The sequence below is a fragment of the Copadichromis virginalis genome, linkage group LG14, assembly GCF_057382275.1.
Source record: "Copadichromis virginalis isolate Kocher_CV1m ecotype Utaka linkage group LG14, C_Virginalis_male_GT1.1, whole genome shotgun sequence".
In the NCBI taxonomy this organism is placed as follows: Eukaryota; Metazoa; Chordata; class Actinopteri; order Cichliformes; family Cichlidae; genus Copadichromis; species Copadichromis virginalis.
This window is the reverse complement of record NC_140631.1, coordinates 11,314,858-11,340,988: the sequence shown is the minus strand read 5'-3', so window position 1 is coordinate 11,340,988 and position 26,131 is coordinate 11,314,858. Positions and strand designations below refer to the sequence as shown.

The window sequence follows — 26,131 nt, the reverse complement described above, 5'->3', positions numbered from 1 at the left end:
TTATTAGAAAATTCTCTTTTTTTTATTATTTTCTTTATAAAAGCTCTATAACAAATACATAGAATGACACTTTTTTAAAACAACATGATAAAATATTTCTGGCTTTATCTACAAAAGAAGAAAATAAAAATCTATAAACATAGTGCTCAATATTCAAATAGAAGTAAAAAGTCTGTCACACAAGGATGAAAGACAGGCAGCAAATTCATTTGTTAGTAGACACGATGCATTCACAGGCGCATGGAGGGGGGGGGGAAAACAGGCTCTCATTTTCAAATCAAAAGGGTTTTCAGATCTGACTGTGCGCTCCCACACAACACTCAGGGCAGGTGTATGCGCAGCTGCTTGCTCATGGATCAGATATTTGGCCTTGAGAAAAAATGGCAGCAATATTTATGCTTTGTTTCTCCATTTGATATGACACATTGTACGCATCTCTGTGTACTCGAGTAGGACAAAGCTACTCCTGACCAGTACTCGCAGGCTGGCGTCACGATGGTGTGCATAACCGACTGAAATGGAAGACCTCCTGTACATTATCTTTAATGACATTTAACTGTAAAACAAAGCCACTGTGTGAAAGATTAGCCCACAGGTACCAGAGATACTCTCCATTAAGACGATGAAAGAAAAAAAGCCTCAGTGCAATAAAGATCTGCATATATGGCTGATCATCAGCAGTGGTGTCCTTCTCTTTCTATCTAAATACAGTTCACGCCAATGTCTTTAGGGAAATCGATCGCTTGGTGCAGCTGATTTTGGTATTGACTTCCTACATGTAACAAGATCCACGTGTCACCTGGGAGACAGCTACTGATTAAGAATTGTCCCCTCTTCCCTTCAGGACAGTAGCCAAGATTTCAGGGTTACTTCCACAAACCCTGCACTTTTACTCACACATTTCTCCCCACATATGAATATTTCCGGACTCAGTCAAGTAAAACGATTCTACTTTTGTTCTGTGCTCATTCAGCCTTGTTCTAACCTCTCTGTGCTTGCTTGGAAAGTTTTCAAACTTTCAGTTTTCCTCACAGATTTGTACAGACTGCACAATTCAACCTCAGCTGCAGCACCTTTTTAATCTGACCCCCGCTGGGCCTGATGGCGAGGTCCACAGGTATCATCTGGCATCCCTCCGTCGAGCTTCCTGGCTGGCTCTGCTTCAGCTTCTCCTCCTCAATCTGAGTCGTCACCGCCATCATCATCATCCGAGCTCGGGCCTTCTTCCTCGGAGGAGCTCGAGTCTCTGGTGCTGGGATCTGAGATCATGCCGTCTGAACTGTCAATCTCTATGGAGGTCTCTGATAAGAAGAGGTGGACGGCCCTCGATGGGTGGCTGTGACAAACACGCACACAGATATGCACACGCAGGCGAACGGGGGAGACGAGCGAACACGGCACATATAGACACAACGGGATATGCATTCATGCATGATCATACATGTACACACCCACAAGTCACACACATTGGGGGGGCGGGGTCAAAGGACAAAGACAAGCAGACACAAACACAGCAGCAGGGACAGAGGGTTAGCATCAGCTAGGAATAATCTGTCCCAAATTAAGAGGAAAGGTTGGATGAACATCTCTCCCACATGAGCTCTGATTGGGTGCAATTATTTCCTTCTTATACAACTTTTTTTTTTAAGCAAGAGAGACACTTTGACTAAATCTGATCAGCGACAGCAAGAAGAACAAAACTTCCTCAACACCTTTCGCTTTCACGGTGTGACGCATTACAGTAACACTGTATTTCATAGGAAAAAACAAATAATCGTTGCACCTTTTACAGAGAGATCTGAAAACCCAAGAGAGAAGCAAAGAAAACTCCAGCGCCCAAGAAAAAAGGTGTATTTTTGACAAATTAGCTCATTGTTTGAAACAGACAGAAGGCCATTAAAATGGTTCAAAAGAAAAGAATTCAGAGCTGATCGTGTTAATGTTTCTGTGTTGTTATTGAATTTATACAAAAGTGCTGGTTAAAAATGTCTGTTTCCAACAAAGCAGCTCACCAACAGATCTTGATTGTTTCAAAGCACCTCGGTTATATTACACCAGTCACAAAATCGGGCTAACGATGACACAGGATGTCAGAGAAGTACAGCAATTTCACTTCAGCAGTGGAACAAAACAAAACAGAATCGTAAACCAGCATCCTCCTGCAGCTTCACATGAACCACGGAAGACTGAATCACACAGCCAATATTAATGACTAATGAAATAACAGCTTTGTGTGGGTTTCACAATATTACCATCATGTGGTGATTAAAGGAATTCAACAGAAGCGCTTTCATTGTAGCATTGTTTCTATTGTTTGATGAACTACTATAACAAACATGCGCTGTGGTGCATTGCTATGTAGGAGTTTAAAATGCATCAGTAGGGAAGTAAGCAACAGGAATACACCATTGTTCTAAGTTTACATCAAAAGTTTACTCCAAACAGGAAGTGTGTTTGGAAGCACATTTAGTCTAACAGGAAAAGAGGATGCGATTAAACAGTCCTTTCTGAGAAAGGCGCGTGGTGATTCGCAGCAGTCTGGCTAAAAGGTCAGTGTCTACTGCTTTCAGCACAAAGGCACATTTTTCATTTTATGTCTGCTTTGTAAAAGCTGGCCCTTTGATTGGTCCAAATCTGTAGGATCCAAAGACTGCAGTTGGAGAGGAAGGAAGAAAGTGAATTGTCCGATAGGAAAAGAGCTGCAGGGAGGACCACAAGCCCTGATCCCCAGAGTTAGACTGAGAACGGGAGAGAAAGTGTGTGATTCTTCTTTTTTCTTTCCCTTTTGTCTCTTTTCTTACCACGCGGTGGGGTCTTTTCGCTCTTTGCGCGGGGCCTCCTCATTCCCTTCCAGCTCCCTTTGTCTCCTCCTCTTGCATCTCCTGCAGGATGCGATGATGAGGAGGAGGATGACTATGCCGGAGATGGCGGCTGCGATGGCAAATGCCAGCAGGAGAAGTCCGGAGAAAGAGGCTGAAAGTGATAGACAGGGATATTTATTTGAAAATAAACAACACCCTCAGCTCAAAGGCACTTTAACTGTGCTTTTCCAATATGTGTCTCCTGTAAGCCGGTATAAATACAAAAGCACTAGTAAGGCTACCAGGGCATCTTTAGAGACGACGAGGTCAGTGAGTCCACAACTTTGGTCGAAAGTGAAAGAAGTACAGCCTTTGCTTTTTGTATGTGCAGTAGAGGAACTTCCTTGTGGTGCCAGTTCATTTCTGGCTGCCAGTGATCACCTGACTTTTTCTCTAGTCAGGTGATCACAATTACTTTGCAGAATTCGAGCTTGGTTTCCACAAACACCTGCCAAAACTTTGTGTTTTTCATGCTAAGACTGTAAGATTAAATTTACTTCCCCTGTTACACTACGTCAGCATTCTAGCACTCACTCAGGTCTGCATACGTGACATCTCATAGCTGCTAGCACTGCTTTGTCTCATCTTGTTGACTGATTTTTTTCTGTGTTTAAATACTGATGCATAAAACACCAATCAGTCATAACATTATGACCACTGACGGGTAAAATAAACACTGATTATCTCTTCATAGTGGCACTTGTTAGTGGGTGGGATAGATTAGATGAACATTTAGTCCTTAAAGTTTATATGTGGGAAGCCGGAAAAAATGTTAGTGTGAGGATTTGAGCGAGTGCGACAAGGGCAAACTTGTGATGGCCAGATAACTGAGTCAGAGCGGAGTGTGGGGTGTTCCCAGTCTGCAGTGGTCAGTACCTATCAAAAGTGGTCCATTAAAGGAAGAGTGGTGAACCAACGACAGGGTCGTGGGAGGCCAAGGCTCACTGATGCATGTGGGGAGTGAAGGCCAGCCCGTGTGCCCTGACCAACAGACAAGCTACTGTAGCTCAAAGTGCACAAAAAGTTCATGCTGGTTCTGATAGAAAGGTGTCAGAAGACACAGAGCAGTGTAGTGTTTTGTATGTGGGGCTGCATAGCTGCGGACCAGTCAGAGTGCCCATGAAAGCACCAACAATGGGCACGTAAGCAGAACAGAACCACAGAGCAATAAAGGAAGGTGGCCTGGGCTGATGAATCACGCTTTCTTTTATATCATGTCGATGGTCTGGAGAACACCTGGCACCTGTTTTAGGCAATGTCCTGTGGGGAAACCTTGGGTTCTGCCATCCACGTGGCTGTTACTTTGACACGTACCACCTACCTAAGCATTTTTGCAGACTATGAACACACTTTTATGGAAGCAGTATTTTTTGATGACTGTGGCCTCTTTCAGCAGGGCAATGCACCAAAATGGTTGAGGAATGGTTTGAGGAGCACAACAACCAGTTTTAGGTGTTGACTTGGACTCCAAATTCTCCAGATCTTAATTCAATCAAGCATCTGTGGGATGTGCTGGACAAACAAGTCGGATACCTGGAGGCCCCACCCTAAACTTACAGGACTTCTGCTGCTAACGTCTTGGTGCTGGCTACCACAGCCTTCACCACCAGTCTCTTTTTTTCAAGGATATTATTACACTAACTTGAATTTATTTCTAATTATTTATTTATTATTATCTTTATTATGCTTTTTATTATTATTTGATAAAATTAATATTTATTTCTTTAACATTTCTAAACTTTTCAGGTGAATTGCACATTGTGTTTTTGCTGGTTTAACTTGCGTTGCCATCAAATGTTTGACTTTCCACCATGACATAAAATGTATAGCTAGAAACGTTCAATGAAGGATGTACGAAGGAAAATGTTGGCTGAAAATTCAAACTGCTGACCTGTTTCAACTACTCTCAGTTTAATTTCTCCATCCGGGCCGTGGACATCGGGTGGGTTCTTCACTTGGCAGATGTAAGTGCCGTTGTAGATGAACTTGACCTCTCGAATTATGATGGAGGCATCGCTGCCCATGATGTCACCAGCCCAGGAAATGCACTTTCTGAAGAGTCCTTCTTGTGGAAGAAATGGTTTCCTTTGGTAGTAAAATACCTGCAAGAGAAAATTGGTGGATACATTTAGATAGGGTAACGGCAGGGAATAGTCAGAAGTTATCAAACTGAGTCCTCTGCTGCTGCTGCTGCTGCTGCTGCTGCTGCTGCTGCTGCTGGAGAGTGAAGACATTTTCTTCCAGCAAAGAAAGGAAAATAAAAGCCCAGACTTGCCCAAATCTCCCGCTTCTTACTCTATCTATTCTCAATATCCCCACACACAAGTATACAAACACTGGCTGTCTTGAATGCTCCACAGGGAGCCAGATGACTCACCGGTTCCTCTCTTACTTGGATGAGGGGGCGGATGCTCCTTGACACAATGAGGGAGGTTTTGTGGTTTGTTCTCACTTTTTTTGTCTTTGCAAAGACACAGACACGCACACATTCACCGACACGCACACACTCACCGACTGCCTTGGACCCCCCTTAAGTGGCCTGAAGCTCCACGTGATGACGACATCATCGGGTTTGATGGGAGACGAGCTCTCGAAGGTGCACCTCAGACGAACGTCTGTGCCGTTGACCGCCTCAACCTCCTCAGATGTGTATATACGCATCCCGCTGACCTGCAGCATGCCTGCAACATGTGAGCATAAATTGCAGCAGCAGAATTAACACAGTGGGTGAGATCAATACATGCACACGCAGATGGCGGGTAAAATAATCTCTGGAATGCACAAGAAAAAAATACAACCCAATAGGTGTTGTACAAATTCACCCTCATCAGTAATTCCCTTCTTTTTGAGTACATGCAGTGTACTCAGTGACCCTGCTTCTGCCTACGCAGTGCTGCTGCAAGAAAAATCACTAAGTTGTCACTGGAAATACACAGTAGCCTATATTAGATACAGAAATCCTTCAAGTGCTAAAAGTAGGAATTTACTAACGCACAGCTACGATCAGAAATCCGCTTCATCCCATCACATTTGCTGAAAGATTTCAGATCAGGAGCCAATTCTGTGACACTTTGTGAATAATGGCCAATTTGATCACTGCGACTGAGAGAAGCCGGAAAGTGAGAGCCTGCAGTATATTAGGTGGATGTGGACCATGTCAGTCTTTACAGTACGGTGGAGCTATTAGACGAAAAATGGATGGACCTGAAGACCGGGGAGGGATATTGGCAACAATTTGGCTCCTCCATAGTATGATGGATAGAGCTGCCCAGAGTCAGCGCTGTTACACATTTACACCATGTGGAAACACACACACCTAGCATGCGGTGGGCCATGAATAGACGTGTTTAATGCTGACTTTCCGTCTGGCAGCCCATCAGTATGGCATAGGGAGCCAGACGATTATGTTTTCCCTCTCCCAGAGATCACAGACTCTGACAGCAGATCCTTGATGAAGTAGTCTCCTGAGTAAGTGTGTTTGTGTGAGTGCAGGTTGATATGGAAGTCTGTGTGCGGTTGTGTAGTTAAAGCCACCAGGACTATTTATAGAGAGAGCTCTATATTCTAAAAACAACAGAAGCCATGTCTAGTGTTTTTCAATACCAAGAACACAGCAGACATCCTTCTGCAGGGCTAGTAGCTGCAGTGAGCTCAGGGTAGCCCAGACTTTTCCTATTGCCATTAGCACTATCTCTACAGATTAAGCCAAACACTTGAAAAGAATCGTACGTCTGATGGAAAAGCCCTCTCTGGCCAGACTGCTCACCTCAGTGTCTCATACCTGGCCTTGATTTTATACATACTAGGTTATAGTGAAGTATTTAGTCATCAAAACATCAGAATTAAATAAGGAGACGTTATTAATCAGTTCATTAGAAGAAAAAAAAAAGGCTGAACAGTAATTACATCTTTGTGACAGTGTTAATTATTAAAGATGTGAATAATATATAATATAAAGATGGATTAAGCTGTCCTTTACAACGTAAACTCTCAGTTAAGTAATTTGAGGTGGCTGGTGAATATCAATATAAGGCTTCAGGCACAAAACATCAGCAGCAGCAGCACAGAAATTAGAATAGTCTTGCAAAGCAGGCAAATTGAGCCATATTGTTACCGCTGGTTTATAATCACTGTGTGCATTAAGGCAGGAGCTTGCTGGGAAATGTTCAGCGGGGGCTTAGCTCCTTGGGCAGTGTGTTTTGTTCCCTATCAGGCTGGAGAGAGTTTCCTGTGGGCCGGGATGAGACCAGGCAACCCCTCGCAGCATTAAACAGACGAGCTTCTCTCTCCCTGACAGTGCTCTAACAGCCTAATGTGTTTTAAATGAGTCTGGTGAAACCTGGGAGTGCTGCGTACGAGTGAGCAGAGCAAGGCAGAAGATACCAATCTTGAACTTTTCAGTGCTTTGTTGGATGCACTTCAGAGGCTGTAAGCCTTAATTCACCACCTTTCCACCTCTTTCCTTCCCATCACTTGGCTGTGTGTATAGGAGCATGGAATTAATGGAGAGAACTGGCTGTGTTTAGGATGTTCATTAGGTCAAGAGCATCGACACTGGCTGCATCAGCACAGCCGCTTAATGACTCCCTCTCGACGGCAGGTGTGCGGCCGTGTGCACTTCTTCAATCCTGACACTTGAGTCCAGGCCACAAGGATGTCCAAGAAAAAGACAGGGAATAGCAGAATCGAGCAGGGGTTTGGTTCAAAATGAAATATTTAAAGACCTCCTCAATTTTGAGTGCTATGACTCCCTAATTTTGAGTTATCAGTACAGATGACACCGCATGGCATGGTTTCAAATCTGCTTTGAACCGGCCATGGCGTTCCCGAGGTCTACTCTTCTAGCCTGTTTCAGTGTGAAACCAACCAGTGGCTTAATTAAAGGAAAATGAATTAGACTCAGAGCAGCAAGTCATCACATTTTAGAAAAGCATCACAAAAAAACTATAAATATTACTACTCAGTGTCATACAAATGTCTGCTCATCTACATCTGAATTCCCTGTGAACGTGATATCTTCTTATTTTGACTTGTTGAACAGAAGTCATGCAGTGGGGGCGTGTTGCTATCTCCAACATACTGCGATAAAGACTCAACGTGCTGGACATCCCTGAAGAAATGTTACGCTTTGCAACTGATGGAGAGGCTCCAATTCAGAAGCGCTAAGTGACCTGATCAATCCTAACCACGAATCACTGGCTGTCCATGATCCTGTAAAGCATGTTACAGAGGCAACGAGTCATTTCAGATGTTTGCCAGCTGTTTGGTTCTCTCTCAAAGTCTAAAAGCCTTTTTGTTTATCTTAGTAAATGGACCAGGGGTCGCCTATCCTGTCTGGAGATTTGCAGAGATGTAACTAAAAGACAGGCAGCACACTATAGATGAGCCCTCATAGCAAACAGCAATAAAAGGAGGCCTTGTTTCAAAGTTTACATCTTCTTTCTTGAAAAAGTAGGAATATACTTCAGCTTTCTATTTAAGTATTCATTTATTTGGGGGGACAGCATAATGTGCTGTTGCAACTTGAGATTATGTCGTATTAAATATTTAAGTTGGCACGACTGATCAAATGGCACTATTGTTTAGTTCTGGCATGCTAAACTAGCAATAAACTGTTTATTTTGTTGTAAGCTGCATTGATCCCCTGTGGCCATAAGATACAAAAGCACAAAACAAGACACTGAGAATATTGTGCAAATAGCTTCATTTCTTTTTAAAGGAGATGAAATATTCTTGCAAAAGCAGTGATTAAATTTTTAAATTCTACAAATGTTACACTGACAGCAGCAATAAATAATAATTAAGCTAACAAGCATCATAGTCCACTGCGGTTCCATGTGCTGGAATACAGTCCCCTGCTGAATTTGTAACTTTGCTGACTTGCAAAGAAATGAACAGTCTCTAATTTTTATGATAGTTTAAATTTAATGGCGATGGAGAGAGAATATGAACCAAAACTCCAGAAGATAAAAAACACATTACATCATTTCCATGTCATTGAGTGAAGTAAGTATTTGATTCCCAAACAAAGCATGACTTAATACTGGGTGGAGAAACCCTTGTTGGCAAGAACAGTGGTGAGATGTTTCTTGTAGTTGGTCACCAGGTTTGCTCAGCAGGGATTTCGGTCCACTCCTCTTTACAGAAACTCTCTACATCCTTTAGGCTTCTTGGCTGCTGCTTGGCCACTAAAACTTCAGTTCAAGTCAATTAAATTTAATTTATACAGCGCCACGTCGCAACAGCAGTTCCCTCAAGGCGCTTTATATTATATTATTGTATTATACATACAGAGAAAAAACAACAATCATATAACCCGCTATGAGCAAGCACTTTGGCGACAGTGGGAAGAAAAAATTCCCTTTTAACAGGAAGAAAGCCTTCCCTCCACAGATTTTCTAAAGGAGTGAGGTCTGGAGATTTGCTAGGTCACTACATTACCTTAATGTCCATTTTTTGCCTTGGTGATATATTTTGAGTCACTGTCATGCTGGAAGATCCATCCATGACTCATCTTCAGTGTTCTGGCTGAGGGAAGGAAGAGGTTGTTTTCCGAGATGTTATGGTACATGCCCCCATTCATTAGCTCCTCAGTGGAGTGAAATTAGAAAAGTATTAAGGTCTCCACTTCTGTGTTTGACTGTGGGGGTTGTGTTCTTTGGGTCATACTCAAAATCTGTCTTCTTCCAAACAAAGAAACATCTTGAGTTTAGTTTCATCTGAATACAGCACCTTCTCCCAAACCCTGTCTGAAGCACTTAGATGTTCACTGGCAAACCTAACAGGGACCTGTACATGTGCCTTCATAAACAAGTCCATTAAAGTGTAGTGTGTTATCAGTGGTGGTATTGATGTCTATTGTCCCAGCTGTCTTCAAATCATTAACACTGTTCTCCAGTGGACTTTTGAGAGGATCTACCATCTTTCTTTCTTATAATCTCAACATCTTGGATGGAGCTTCAGATTGAGGCCGATTGATGGTCATTTTATACTTCTTGCATTTCCAAATAATCTCACCAATAGTTGTCACCTTCTCACTAAGCTTCTTGCTGATGGTCATGTAGCCCATTACAGCCTTGTGCAGGTCAACAATCTTGTCCTTTGACAGCTCTTTGGTCGTGGCCACTGTGGTGGAAAGGTTGGAACACACGCAGATGATTCTGTGATAGGTGGGCTTTATATACAAGGTCTCAAGTATCTGTAATTGACTGACTGTAATCAGTATCAGTGACATGCAAATCAATTTATAACTTTCATCTAATGTTTTTTACGGACTTCTGGTTCACATTCAGTCGTGTCCAATAAAATGGAACTACTGTAAAAAATGATAGACTAAACATTTCTTTGAAAGCTTGCAAAGTTACAAATTCAGCAGGAGATGAAATGATTATTTCCTCCACTGTATTGCAATTATACGACCAGCACAGAGAAGAAGAACCAGAGAAGAAAGGGGGTACATTTCTGGTTAGAAGTCAGTACTCACAGCTAAACTCTTTTATTTTCACATCCGAGAAGTGACAGAGGACCTGGAAGATTAGCAGAGTAAAAGTGCAGTGCCTGTGCTCCTCTACCAAATTGTTTAAAAGCTTACACTGAAATGATTCACTGTGCTTCAAATGCGAGCGGAGGAAGCAGGTCCTCCGGGCCATAACACCTCATTTCACATTTCTACCCTCAACCAAGTCTATTTTCGAGTACATGAATTTAAATAAGTGTTACTAATCTCTTTTTGAGCAACAAAAAAGTACGCGCTTTCAACTGTGCCGTCCTTTTGACGCACGCAGAGCTGATTAAGAATTAAGGTTAATTAGGTCTTTTTAGAGGGAGAATGAGTATTAGCACGACGACAGCAGCATTAGGGTTATGTACAGTGCTTCTAACAGTAATTTGTCCCCATAGCTAGAAGTGCGTGATCACTATTTAATTTGCCATTAGCAGGCACTAATTGCTGAGGGGGACACATGCCGTTACATGAGTAAAGACATTACCAGTGTTGAACGGACCCATTTGGGGAAAGAAACAAGAAATAAGCAAGAAGCATAGGAGTGACTTATTAGTGCATAGATGGAGCTAGAGATTAGCCATGTCATTCTACACAGTTGCAGTCTGTAAGGATTAGATACGATAATGATGTTTGTTTGCTTGTATGTCCACCTGTCTCCTCCAGCATAAGTTTCTGTCCAATCTCGTTTGCTCAACTGTTTATGTCTGAACATCCTGTCCAGCCAATGCCGACCACACCCAGCACGCAGAGACAGAGAGGGCTTTCACAGCTTATTAAGTTGGAGCTATGTAGACTACGGAAGAGGGCATGGGAAGATTACAGGCAAATTGATTTGTCCTATTTGTGTTTGTGTGCAACTTGCTACTTTTTTCTTTTATTTGTGTGATTTTTTTTTTTTTTTGCATTTTTTTTTACTCTTTGCAGGCAGAATGAAAAACTTTCATGTAAAAAGTTTTATCTAGAAAGAGTTGGATTCCTTTACAGAAGGAAACAGAAATTCAATTGTCAGGATGACAAGAAAACACAATATTTCAAAAATCCCACAACCTTTTTTTTTCTAATTGGAAATATTAAATACTGTGAAGCATCTGAATGACATCAGTTACATTCTTCACTGGTAATTAAAAAAGACCAAATTAGAGTCTTTGTGTGAAATGCGTCTGTAACCCGACGCCGTTACAGTTTAAATGAAAGACTTTCCCACATGGGATTTCCCGCCAGGTCAAAGTCTTATCTCTCCCAGACTTCTGGAGAAAGTGCGTATGTGCATGCGTGTATCCTTGTGCATATTTTTGTTGATGTAAACGTCAGCTGTTCGTGTTCCTGAACCAATACAGTATCGGATACAGCTAGGATCATAAAATATTGTCTTTCGTTGTTGAGTGGATATCGACCTGTGTGGGTTCGCTGGGTTAAGCCCAAGGGCCCATCTGTTGGCACAAGTCCACATGCACCCACACACACACACACACACACACACACACACACACACACACACACACACACACATTCACACACACGCTTCATTAGCTGGTGTTGGCGCAAGTCCAGAATATCTATCAATATCCCTTATATATCACAATGAAATGAACTTGCTGAACCTTTAATGCACTTTATTCTACCTGTCAACACTGCTCGGTACAAACTGCTCTGGCCCACTGTTCTGTCTGCAGCCGGAGAGGGTAAGTACTTTCATCTACTGTAATAATAATCTAACAGAGTCCTCTTGGCTGTGATTGGTTTTGCTTGGCTTGGCGGTCATCCCATGACTCTATGAAGCCTTGCAAAGACACAGAAATTATTAAGTACTTTCTGACCTGCATGTATGTATTTCAACCGGTGGCAGTGAGTGCAGGCAGGTTTATGAGTGCACAGCCTCATTCAAGGACGCTTCAGTGTTGCTTTTAATCTCACACTGCCAGACATGCAGGTATGTGTGGAATGAAGCAGTTGGCAGGAATCACTTTTATTCTTATTATTCTTATTAAAAGCTTAAAAATATTCTGGTTTTGGTATTCTAAAACTTTCTTTTGTGCGTGGTAGTGCACTGGTTGTTCCGGGTGCTATGCAGAGGTTAGCAGGCCTATTTCTACATGAAGCTGTCTGCTGTCATTTAGAAGCAGCGCCCAGAATGTGTGGAGCAACCAGAGTGTGGGGTCTTTTCATGTTTCCACTTTCATTTGGTCCCAGCTGTGAAAAAGACCAAAGTCATAACATAGCAAGAACTAAGGGGCGAAAAACATCAATAATTGTCCTTTGTGGTCAATATTTGAGGCTCCTGCATCTCTTTTGTTGACCTTTCTGACCTTTTAAAACCAATTTAAAACAGTCAGAATTTCAGAAGTTACTGCAGTTTGAGCCTTAACACAATCCGTCTCGCGTCATAGAGAAAGAGTTACATAAACAGGGTTCCTTAGAAACCATTAGTCACTAAGGAAGGAAAAAACTGAGGACTTTTTATCAGTACTAACTCCTGAGCCAAGGCTATAAAGTCAAAAATGATTATTGACTAAAGAGCCATCTGGGAGAAACTATCTCCGTAGTTAATGACTACTGCATAATAATCTGTGAATCTGACTCCCCATTTTCATCTTAAAACGACAATATGTACTTTTTCATTACAGATTACATTATTATTTTTTTAATTATTCTTTTTGTGTTGCTTCAAGCTGTTGATTCACATTTAATCAAGTAACTATGAAATAATGAAGCCCTACCGAGTAAATACTGAGGAACCAGCAAATATGAAGTTTCACTTTAGTTGAAAAAGTTAATTAGATTATCCTGAGGAAATAAGGACGCACTGAGAGTGACGCATCACTGATCTGTTCCCAGGCTGGATTTTTTCGTTAGTTATTAAAGTTATTTACATTTTTTTTTACCCTTGGAAGATAAAACTGAAGTATTTTTATTATCCAGGTTAAAAAAATACCATCTCATAGAGTTCTGCCAAGGATGCATATCACGTCCTTCCATCCATTCGCTTCCGCTTATCCTTTTCATGGTCGCGGGGGGCGCTGGAGCCTATCCCAGCTGTCATAGGGCGAGAGGCAGGGTACACCCTGGACAGGTCGCCAGTCTGTCGCAGGGCCAACACACAGGGACAGACAACCATTCGCACTCACATTCATTCGCACATTCACACCTAGTGACAATTTGGATTATCCAATTAACCTATCCCCACAAGCTGCATGTCTTTGGACGGTGGGAGGAAGCCGGAGTACCCGGAGGGAACCCACGCAAACACGGGGAGAACATGCAAACTCCACACAGAAAGACCCCAGCCTGATGTTGGAATTGAACTCAAGACCTTCTTGCTGTGCGGCAACAGTGCTAACCACTGTGCCACCGTGCTGCCCTCATAGCACATCCTGCACAACATATTTTTCACTCACTTGCTTTCCTACTTCGTCAACTGACCTTTCTCTCACTCGTCGGTAAACCTTAGCTAACCAAGAGGCAGGCAAACAAACTAAGACCTCTGCTGACTGCAATATTTTGCTTTGTTTACCAACAGCTGTACTTCCACAGCTTAACATTTCCAGGCCGTTCTGGGTGTGTTTCACGCTGCAGAAAGGCAATGCTGCGTGGTATATAGAGCTCTTATCACAGCTCCTCAGCAAACCTTCTCTGTTGGGCTTTGGGGTTTGTTGATGCAGTTGCTCATAAATATGCATCTTTCTAAAGCAAGGGGAACAGAGCTAGTTTAAAAACAGAAGACACCATTGATTAGATGGTAAAGTATATCCACTAAAGTATATCCAGGCAGCTGTGAGTCACTGTGTAAGTGGTATTTTCTGCCAACCTGCGTTACAATTTGCAAAGAGGACGTTAGGTCTTATAGGGAGGCAACACTGCAGGAGAAATCGAGCAGCTGACACAACTCTCCGAATCAGGAAATTGGTTTCATTACATTATTTCCTTGTTGTGCGTGTTTGTGCCTTTCCTCTCCTCATTACGGCTCAGAAACAAAACGGAGCGCCGGAGGAAACCTGATTCTCTGTTACGCCGGTTTTGGAGGAAACACTTAGGACAGGAGCAAACACACAAAGAGCTCAGTGGATTACAAAGAGCCTCTTCTCTTCTTTGTAAGATGTTTCACAAGCCCAGGTTAGTTTTCCCTGGTTTTAACAAGGCCTCGCTTTCATGAGGGGCTGGACTGAGGGCTGGGAATAGCAGGTTCAGGTAACAGTGTGTTCACAGAGGAGGGGGACACAGGGCTGAGTGTTGACTGGTGTAATGGGAGGGAACCCCTGAATGAACACAACTTTGTTTGAGATACTGACATGTATGCTTTCTTTATACAATTCAGTTTTATTTATATAGGCCAAAATCACAACAGTGGCCTCAAGGTGCTTTATATCGTAACCCCTTCAATCAAATAACCCCCCTATGAGCAAGCACTCGGTGACAGTGAGAAGGAAAAACTCCCTTTTAACAGGAAGAAACCTCCAGCAAAATCAATTCAATTCAATTCAATTTTATTTATATAGCGCCAAATCACAACAAAAGTCGCCTCAAGGCGCTTCATAATCAGGCTCAGGGAGGGGCGGCAATGTGCCAAAACACGATGGGGGTGAAGACAAAAGACACGCTGTAAAAAAGAGTCAGAGATTAATACAAATTCCTCAACCCATTAGAGAATGCTCTACACTCAATTTGTTTAAGGCAAAGGTTAAAAACTGGTTATGGACAAATCAAGTGTGTGATCATGTATGAGTTGTATAGTTTTAATGTTTTATTTGGGAACAGAATGGTGTGTATGTGTAAGTTTGGTGATGGAGTTTTTATTATGAATGAATGATGAATTTTTATGAATTATTATGTCTATTTTTTATGCTTAAGGACAACAGATGGAAATTAGCCCTTGGCTATAATCTGGTATGTTTACATTCATGTAATTTTTTTTTACATTTATGTTCATTAACATGCACTGTCCTAAATAAATAAATAAATTTCCATTCACTCATGAACAGCTGGCCTTAAGTGATCTTTCTACTTTGTACTGTTTTACAAAAGTTACGGCAGCCCTGAGAGTTCAAACGCACTGCAACTTGAGAAAACCAGCAAATGCGGCTCACAAAGCTCACACAACTCAACAGAATTTGAACATAAAACAACAGAAGAAGAATTACAAATGAGTGTGTTTTTGGGAAGACAATAATGAGAGAGGTGAGGGTAGGTGAGGGTACCCTCACCTATGGCCACGAACTGTGGGTAGTGACCGAAAGAACGAGATCGCGGATATAAGCGGCAGAAATGAGCTTCCTCCGAAGGGTGGCTGGCCTCTCCCTTAGAGATAGGGTGAGAAGTTCGGCCATCCGGGAGGGGCTCAGAGTAGAGCAGCTGCTGCTCCACATCGAAAGGAGCCAGCTGAGGTGGTTCGGGCATCTGACAAGGATGCCCCCTGGGCGCCTCCTGGGTGAGGTGTTCCAGGCATGTCCCACCGGGAGGAGGCCCCGGGGCAGACCCAGGACACGCTGGAGAGATTGTATCTCTCGGCTGGCCTGGGAACGCCTTGGTGTTCCCCCGGATAAGCTGGAGGAGGTGGCTGGGGAGAGGGAGGTCTGGGCCTCTTTGCTTAGGCTGCTGCCCCCGCGACCCGGCCTCGGATAAAGCGGATGAAGATGGATGGATGGATGGAATAATGAGAGAGACCAGCTCCAGAAGTAACCCCCCCCCACCCCCCCACCCCAAAGAGCAGAGGATTTGTCTGTGTTGTGAGGCAGAAAATTATGCAAGGTACGGTGTGTTTTAATCACACGGTCCATATAATCATTTATTACATGCTTAGCTGTTTCCTGCCTGACACTTCCAAAGCTGTTCAGTCACATTCATTTCTCCCCCAAAAAACTTTCATATTTGTGTATCAAACTGTCACACAGACCTGTTCCATTCAGGTGTCCACACCTTTGGCCATGCTGTGTTAAGACATGAGGTCACTTTGAGGTGTCTCTTTTCTCTTGTCCATATTTAGGTCTGAAAATTAAACGCTGAACTGCTTGGTGTCATTCTTTCTAGTAACCACCAGGGGGCTGCACCAAAGGGACAGCACAGAAGTCAATGAAAAAATGGCCCTACATCTCTCCTGATTTATGACCTTTCCTAAGGGGGTTATGATCTCAGTCACTACTGGACTGAGGGTGTCAAGTCTTTTTTAAAGACAGCATGCTGCTCAGTTATGGTCCCATTTACTGTGAAATTGCTAATAAAGCTGGGTGTGCTATAGGGCTTGGCTTCTTTGAAAATGACAAGTTACTAGCACATGAACACTCAGCGTCCTATTCTTTGAAAAAACTAGTTTAATAGCCAAAATGTTCAACTTAAAGCTTTATAAATTGCAATAAAACCCAGTAGTTACTGTTTTGTTGGTGTGGTCTATTCTTTGCATACAGTCTATGACACTGCCGCTTATTCCAAATAAAGCTGAAATGTAAAATTAATTATTAACAAGACATGACAAGCTAAAAGCTTTGATTAATTTACTTTGGAAAGCTGTTCCTTGTTTATAGGAAGACAAAGAAAAATATTTCTCCCAATAAAACAAGTCACAAATTTTGTCACTGCAATTTCTTTCTTATTGTGATTTGAACTCTTTAGACATGAACTATGCACAGCTAATGTGTCTGAGTACACTTAAAGGTCATTCCAAGCAGGGACCAAGCATCAATCTCTTTTTGAACACTTTCTTCCTCGTCTTTTTTCTCCCACTCCCCCTACTTCCTCCTGGCCAATTGTAATTCATCAGGCGACAGTGTTCAGAGGAAACGCGAAGTGGGTGAGTGATGATAAGAGTTTAATCCATCAAACCGCTTCCACTCCCACCTCGCGGCTGACTCAGCTCCTCTTCGGGATTACAAACTCCTGAGGGGTTGGGGGGCGAGGGGGGTCCAATGAGCGCACTTCGATCCAGCTCACCCACAGCCCTCAGGCTTCTCTTGGACAGACAGTCCAACCCTTAATAGACAGCCTCACATATTTACTATGCAGCAAAAAAGATGTAGGTTTTGCGTGGTATGAGTCAGACTGCATGTGGTCTTGCTGTGGCTTTCACCTGTGCCCCCCCCGCCTCCCCGAGCAGATAAATAAGTGAGGCAGTGACAATTTATACACAGATCAGAGACCAAAGTGTGGAGGAGGTGCAGGCCTTTGCTCTCAGCTGGCTGCCTTAAAGGGGAACGGGCCAATTTTACAAATAGAGATCGCTTTACTTCAGAGAGAGGAAAGAGCTACTCTGTGAAAAGAGTTACATAACATGGTCTGGCTCTGTCTGGCTTTTTAGAAGGAATACTATGTAACTCAAGATGGAGGAAACAAAACATGGTTCCTGTAAAATGGAAAGTTGGATTTTAGACACACTTGCTTAGTTCTAATGCTGGTTTGTTTGTTAAGTCGGTCTAACAGAGTCTCACTGCATTTAATCAAAGATTCATGTTCACTGTTTCTTTTTTGTGAACAAGCACACAGACAAAAGTAGCTATTTCATAAAAAACTAATTGTATCAGTTACAGTGTTTAAATTTTTACTCAGAATTCACTGAAGAAGCTAAAGTTGAAATCCTAAAGGGGAAGGGTCTTTTTCTCTGGTATCACTTTTACACAGAGGTTATGTTTTCAGATACTTTTTGGGCAGTTTTAAGGAAAAGTAACGTCTGAATTCTGTCTCCACACTGAATCTGTGCATCTCTTTACATTCTGCCTCGACTTAGAGCTCAGGATGACACAGTGTCTTCCAGTGATTCAGCTCATGTGATGTTGTGGACTGATACTGTGAGGTCGTTTCACAGACTGTGTGGCTCTACTGTTGCAAAAGGTTTTAGAATTAGGAATTATACGCTGTCATCTGTTCAGCAGAAGTTACAAAGTTTGCAGGAATCCCATTTTTCTCTCCAGTGGGATTTCAGCCTATCATGGGTAGTCCAAGTTTCAGACTTGGGGTGAAGTTGAAAAATGTTGGAAAACAGGGTCTAAAAAAGTGGGGCCAAATCCTCCCACATGAGTCCTTTACCTCCTTTTATCATTTTCCTTCTCATTCATTTAAATTGTGATTACAGCACAAAAGCTTACAGCGGCTTTTGTATACACTGAAAAAATTTGCAGCCAACACATGAAAGTCAGAAGCTAAACAATGGAAAGGAAAATAAGGCAAAGTAACTCTCTCAGCTGGTGAAATACTATCGTCATGGCCACAGTTATAAGTTTAGTATTTCCTAATTCGTTTTTCTTAAATTTCATTTTGACTTTTCGTTTCTAATTCAGTTTAGCTTCAGTTAGTCTCCAAAGTGGGTTTTCTTCATTCAGTTACATTTTTATAGTTTGAAAATGTTTAGTTTTTAATACTTTCAGTCTTTTTAATTATTATTGAAGTCAATTCAGCTCAATTCATTTTCTTTTATACAGCTCTAAATCACAGCAACAGCCTCAAGGTGCTTAAAGACCCTACAATAATACAACAGAGAAAACCCCAAAAATCATATGAATCCCTATGAGCAAGTGATTTGGTGACAGTGGGACGGAAAAACTCCCCTTTAACAGGAAGAAACCTCCAACAGCACCAAGATCAGGGAGAGGCGGCGATCTGCCGAGACCGGTTGGGGTGAGGTGGGGTGGGGTGCATGACATATGTCAGAGGGAAGATTCAGGAAAATCAGCGCAGGCATTACAGTAAAGTCACAGCAGTTTTATTTTTTGAAAGCAGCTGACGCTCTGTCTTCTAGCCCTTTAAGACCTACCATAGAACCAAGTCCGCCAGAGCTTATATTATATTTTTACATGCTGTGGAGCCATTTTTTGGAGCATTTCAAGTTGCTACACATCAATACAACCATTATAGCCCCAATTTTAATAATATGTCTGCATTAAGTGTATAGTAATTACATAAATTGCAAAAAAGTGCAATAAACTACAAAAAAGTTTAAAATCGTTTTTGATTTTTTAACATATATTTCTAGTTAGAGAAAGAGGCTTATCCCTCAAAACTGTAAATACAAAAAAGTTGCACAAACTAGTTTCCCACCACAGGAAATTTATTTTAAGTGTCTTCATAGTTTTATTTTTGAGATACACCAATTTTCATATATTGCAGGAAAAACGAAAAAATATATTATAGTGCAAATTTGCAAAAAAGTAGCATATGCATCAAAATCAAATATTTCCAGCAGTGCAATATGAGTCCTCAGCATCCCAGAAACGACACAGAAAGTCATAAAGTCAAACATAACTTTTAAAAACACAAGTATAGGTTCATAAGGCCACAATGGTAAAAAACGACATTTCCGCAAAATGACGTCACTCCCGGTTTCGGGCAGGTCATGCCGGACATGTGATAGTTCACGCTGATGGACGTAGGAAGTGTTATGAACAGCTGATCGGATCGGCAAAGCGTGTTTCTGGAATATTATGTTTTTGTTGCTGCAAGTGCTTTTTATGCAGTTTTTGCAAAGCTGTATGTGGAAGGAAACCGTGACCTAGGACAAGCTGATGGCATAAGATGTAAGTACAACTCCTCCGGTTTCATATGCAAAAAAATTATTGCGCTAGCTTACGTGGTTGCAGTGCTACCAGGATTTAAAAATAGTTACGCAAAATGGAGCGTGTCCGCTCTGACCGGCTTTAAAGGGCTAGCTCCTACACTCTCTTTTTTTTTTTTTCTTTTCTTTTATGTAGAAACCTTTTATTTTCTGAGACTCCATGCTTATTTATGCATGCACAGTGCCATAAAATTGAAATATTTGGTAAGATTTTGGCCTCATTTTAGTCACACAATTCCCTTGGACTATATTTACTGGATGAACAAAGCATTTTCACTCAGATACTTTTTTTTTTTATTATTATTATTATTTGTGTGTGTTTATTGAGATCCCACACTCTCAATAAACACTTCAATCAGCGCCTCATCGGGCAAGTTGTTAAAATACTTTTACCAAACCAACAGACGGGTCATTCTGCTCCAGTTTGTATTAAATTGTTATGGTACAAAGTTTGAACGTTTATAATGATTGCTCTAAAACTATAACTTCATGTATTAAATACTTTTGAAGATTTTTTTTTTTAAATGTTGGTCTACCTACTTTTTTGCGCATTGAAATCTGAGAACATGAATATCTTGTAAAGTATTAAAGGTAACAGCCTGAAATTCTCCCAGGTCTTTATTACAATCAAAATGAATCTGTAATTTGGGACAGATACAATAAAAAAATGTCTGAGTATTGGCTAGTTCAAATATTGTTATAAGGCCCAGCACTCCCACAAAGTCACATATTTGATCACACACTAATAAGAAAAAAAAAAAGTTTCCAGATGGTACTGGAATTATAACTCACAAAATCATTTTTCTTAAATATATGTATAATTCTTCATGTTAAAACCTGGTTATCACCATCTCAAATCAGGAAATTATTGGATGTTTTTTGCTCAATTAGGTATTATTTGAATTAACTTAATGTAATTTTTGAAATATGGTTTGAATTTTTAGCTTATTTTTAGTTAACTATAGTCACCTTGGTCACTACTCCTCTGTTGAGTCAAAAAACGGTTCAACTTAACGATAACTTAAGCGACAAAAATTCTCAAGGTCCTCCTCCCCGCAGATAAGATGACTACGAAAGAGCTGCTGATATTCTGTGGAAACTGTCGAGTTATGTCATGCTGTAAACGTACTGGGGTGGGTCGTTTGAACTTGTACATGTGCGTGTTTAAAGTAACTCTAAACATCTTTGGGAATGATTGGCCAGCCAACAACTGAGTGCATGTAAGAAAAGTGACTACACAAGCCAAAAAAGCCACTCTCACAAACATACGGGCTTTGCATTTGCACGAGACGCAGCGACTCAAATGCTCCCTGCACCCAGATAAAGGCATTTCAAACCCCTGCTTCCATCTGGAGCCGAGCACAGTTTCTTGACATAAGTGCGGGGAGCACCTTGCCGTCATTGTCAAATATTTTTCACATGGGCCTCTAAACCCTCTGTGTTGGGATTGGTGCACCCTTGCATACAAGGCATTCGTCACTGTCAACTTAACACACCCCTCTAAGGTAATTCCAATGCACCACAAAGGCCAGGCGTCCCTCTAGTATGTCAACACAGCACGGCAAGTCAAAAAAAACCACAGTCACACTTTGTTATGTTGACCTATTATTAACATTGTTGTGGTGAGATTAGAGACCCGCTGGCAGGGAGATAACAGCTACATCCCAGTCAACAGAGCCTAAAGAAGCAGCTCCTTTACTGTCAACAAGGCAGAGCTAAGAAAAAGCTTAAACAATCACCGTTTATATAGCCCGGCCTGGAAAGTCGCAATCGTCAGCAGCCATTTGTTCGCATGTCTGTGCGTCTGTATGTGTGTTAAACCTGTAAGTCGGGACAGGCTGACACACATTAGTCAGTGTTTCATGCGTCGAGGATCATGTTTAAGAAAGAAAAGAACAATTGAAACAAAGCGAGAACAACAGAAACAAAAAGAGACGTACAGTAAGCAGAAGGGGATGGAAAAAATGTTCAGTTGGCTGTCTTTATTTGGATGATGAAAAGGAAAAATGAGAGAAATCTGGTCTAAGTGTTTGTTTTTGCTCTGTTTTTCTTCTTCTCAGCTGGCAGCGAGTACATGTAACTGAGTTATTGCTCTGCTGGCTTTGAAGCTAAGTGGTCAGACGTGGGGGAGAAAAAATATGCCCGAACTCAAACCCCCACTTTCATAACAAATGGATGAATAATGCAAAAGTACTGAACAATTTAAACAGGCCCTGTCTATTCGCTGTGACATGTCTTACAAATTGGAAAATTCCAGAGGAAGTCTGGTCACTGTAAGATTACGGTTCAAATCCCGCTTTCTCCTTTAAGACATTTAATCAGCACAAAAGAAGAGAGTAATGTGGGGCTTTTAAGAAATGGCATGCCAAACCGCTACTGCTACAGATAACAACAGCAACTGCTGTTATTTTCACTTCATTTCCTGTTTCCTGTATTTATGTATATCATTAACTATTTGATTTCTTTATAAAAGAAAAAAAAAAGTCTGTTGAAAAATGTGTTTCAATTGATGCTGGATTGCCTCCAAGAGGCCTGTGCTGCACAACAGGTCAAACAGACTGCAGTTTAACACTTTGATTTGACAGCTTTCAGGGGAAAAAGCTCTTTGTGTTTAAACTCCTGTGTTTTTATTCAGTTTGAATCTACTCTAACACCCTCCACCTCCATCACGAAGCAGGAAAACACAAGAGCTTTCCACAAAGCACAAATGCACTACCGAAATAAAAATGTATCCAAATTTGATAAGGATCAAACTAGCTGAAGAAAATGAGCAACAAAAGAAACCCCATTGCTCTTAAATATGTCTTGATTTAAATATGATTTACTGAACTTAAAAATAAGAAATCCTGCCAACACACACTTTTCAAAAAACACACACAGCAGGAGTTCATTACGGTTTTCTGAGCCGTGAAGGATTTTTAACACTTGGTGACGGTGATGTTTAGCAGCAGCAGTGTGATTGTTCTCTTTGTTTCATCCTAAATCCCATAAAACTGACTTTTCTGTTTGCAGCAAGTCTACAAATGAATACAAACTGGCTTTGATCGCACGGTGACAGGCTTTTGCAGTCGAGAGAGAAACATCCCATTTATTTTGCATAGAGGGCTGCATATTTTATACCCTACATGGCTCGCAAAAATGTTGCGCTGGCTTGTTTTGTCATGCCTGCCCTTTTTTTTTATCAATAAAGCCAAAGGCAATGGTAGTGATTACAGCACAAAACGCTCGAGAACTGAGGTGCTGCTGAGCTGTAATCAGTCCCAACATGCTCCTCTTCATCCACATGCTGTTATTTGAGGATCCGTTCCTCTGCATCCACGCGTCCTCCTGCTCCGTCAGTGTCAGCCTGTGCTGTGACTGATCTGCAGGCACATGCTCATTGTAAACATAAGCAGCTTGCCACTACAGTGAATCCCTACATGGTGCTTTGGCAGTGGATGGACATGTTCAATCAATATAATCCACTTAACCGGGATGGACAGAGATTACTTCAAGGTTAAAGCAACCTGGCTTCTTGTGAATGAATTGCCACTGATTGATGGGCCAACTGATGCTATTAAAACATGTTCCATTAGTCGTGCCAAAGCAGTGATTAGATGTTGGCTGGAACTTTTTTTAGAGGTGGATAAGATCTATGATTGTTCATTTCCCTGCGCATCTGACAAGTTGTTATGATCCAAATTACATATCCTGAACACCAGCCCCCCTTCTCTTACGGCCCCTCTCTTAACGGGAAGCAGGTGGACTTATCTGAGGCCAGCGGGCCACTTCACAGTCTCTGTGTATGTAAGCACGTTAATAGACAGGAAAGGAGTTTGCGTGAAACCACAAACACAATGGGTTCAATGTCGGTAATTGCTATTAAACCATTATCTTGTCTGGAATGGGCCCCACTATGGGTATTGTAAAGCCTTTACAGGAATTCTTAAGTGACCCACCCAGTGCCACTGTGCCAAGTTCCCCACTTCCCAGTGACGCAAGACGCCGGTCTGAGATGGAGGTTAAAGGTCCCTGGGGAGCTTTAAGTAAAAGCCAGGCAATCAGCGTTTTTACTCTGAAGCTGTTATTATTGGAAGCTCTCTTTAAGGGTCAACCCAGATATGTGACACTGTGTAAACTTTTGGAAAGCACAGACGCAAAAATATACGCGCAAATTGCCAGATAAACCAGGCGTAAGTGTCCTGGTATGAATATAAAACAGCGTGTTATTGGATAACTTTTAAAATATTAACATACATTTAAAAAAACAACATAAAAAAATAAATAAATTTATATATCACAAAAAATATGTCAAACGGCAACTCACATTAAACCAAAATCACCGTTTCACTCAAATGAGCGGCTCTCACCTGACGCTGCGAGTCCAGACAGGACGGTGAACACATAGAGCCCCTTTACGCACATTGGATGGACGGTAAGAAAGCGACCGGTGGCGGTCAACCGAACCACAGAGACGCGATACAAATCTGTGGAAGCCCTCTGGAGAGGGATTGAATCGTGAAGTCGCGGTGATTCCTCGCCTGCTCCTCGTCTCCCAAAGACGCGTCCCAACTGGCCACTGCCCCCTCGCAGTTCATTTTTAGCACCCTCCCTCCACATTTTCGGGCGGAGTAAAAGTCATCCACTTTCCTCGCCGCCCTCTTATCTCCTTTTCACATGTAAAACTTAGAGACGGAGAATTCTTGATGGTCATACAACCTAATCTACAGCTACAGGCTTGATGCCACGCGTGGACTCTTGCGTAAAAATTTAACCTGGAGGCCAAATCAGTATTAAAGAGTTTATGGAAATGTACTAGTTCTTTTACAGCATTATTATATTCTCGTGTTATATGATGTAATGTGTTATCATTAAATGAAACAGCAAAAGCATGTATTTATTTATTTATTTACATACATCTACATTTTCTTTAACGTGTACTTATTTAGTATTTTACTTATTTTTTATTTTGTGTATAATAGAGACAACAGACGCATTTAAGAACAGTCTGGATGTGATATATAGAATTTCCACATATTGAAGCTACTGTAACCGTGATATTAAATTGTAGCTTTCAAACTAATTTGATAGTTTTTTCTTTACATGCTACAAATATGATTTTAATATCAAAGTGAATTACATTGACTTCTAAAACCAAACTTACTTGAACGGCTGTGCTCATGAAACAGGAGGATGTTACTGTGATGCTTCTTGTTGACCAGCAGAGGTATGTGCGCAGTTTACCGCCTTGAGCCACTTGGGGGCAGAGCCGCACTTTGATGTGAACACACTGGCTCTGTAGGTCCAGTCAGAAGCCAGTGAGGAAGACTGGTTTTCAGATCTCCCCCTTTTTTATTGCTCAGATGCCAACATGTTCTGTTGCATTTTGACTTACAGACATAAGTTTGCATGATGTGAATGAAATTGATACAGTGGGAATACAAGTTAATTAGTAAAGTGAGGAATGGCGGTGACCCAGGAGAAGGTAAGGAATCTGCTCGCCGGCTGGGCCGATCTCTGTGGAGCCTGCATGTTCTGCCTGTGCCTTTCTCTGGGTCCTCTGGTTTCTCCTCACAGCACAAAGACATACATGTTAGGTAAACTGTGATGGATGCTAAGTGTAGACGTGAGAGTCCATAGCTGGATTGTCTGTTTTTTGATGAACATGGTGACCTGTCCAAGGTGCCATGGTCTACTCTGCATCTGTATAGGTTGAGCCCCCTGCTACCATAGCTGGTTAAGCTAGGCCAAGTTATCTAAAAATAGATGTACATGCAGTGATACTGCCTTTTGTATTACTTGTTCTTTGTATTTGTACTACTTTTTAAACACTTAGTTTATTATACATTTTTGCCAATAGTTGCTAAACACATCTGTTCTGTGTCTTGACTGCAGACAGGCGGGTGAGGTGAGTGGAGCAGATGTGTTGCAGACACACAAATACAAATGGACACGTTGAAGGCACTCGATAGGGGCTCTAAACAGCAATGTCTCTATGCACTTGACTCATGAGCTGATCACCTAAGTCACATTTGAAACCCGGTAGTGAACAGTCACACTGTTTAAGGGTTTATTCATAGTTAACACACATTCTAAAGCCATAGTTATTAAAATGCTTTTTCAGTGCCAGGGTCTTGACGTCTGTCTCCTCCAGACATGTTCGACTGCATGACAACATTTTATTATCATCTGTAATTCTAACGGAATATCTGAAACTCTTATTGGTCTTTTATCAGTGACGTTTTTCTGTTTGGTTAT

General features: G+C 41.6%; 1 protein-coding gene across 1 annotated transcript; it reads right to left on the bottom strand.

Annotated features, from left to right (window-relative positions):
* On the bottom strand, positions 1 to 24,438 carry LOC146693538 (myelin protein zero-like protein 2). Its single transcript, XM_085479342.1, has 5 exons — positions 24,244 to 24,438; positions 5,373 to 5,542; positions 4,753 to 4,963; positions 2,802 to 2,973; positions 1 to 1,336 (listed from the first exon to the last, which is right to left on the bottom strand). Exons 1-5 carry the CDS (start codon positions 24,296 to 24,298, stop codon positions 1,177 to 1,179), a joined length of 768 nt encoding a protein of 255 aa, XP_085335468.1. The 5' UTR covers positions 24,299 to 24,438; the 3' UTR covers positions 1 to 1,176.
* Between the last annotated feature and the right edge of the window lie 1,693 nt (positions 24,439 to 26,131).

Coding starts and splice junctions, on each gene's coding strand:
- LOC146693538 (XM_085479342.1), bottom strand. CDS start 24,298: ATGTGCGTAAAGGGGCTCTATGTGTTCACCGTCCTGTCTGGACTCGCA. Junction 5,543..24,243: donor GTCTGGACTCGCAGCGTCAG/GTGAGAGCCGCT, acceptor CACATGTTGCAG/GCATGCTGCAGGTCAGCGGG. Junction 4,964..5,372: donor AGGGGGGTCCAAGGCAGTCG/GTGAGTGTGTGC, acceptor TTTCTCTTGCAG/GTATTTTACTACCAAAGGAA.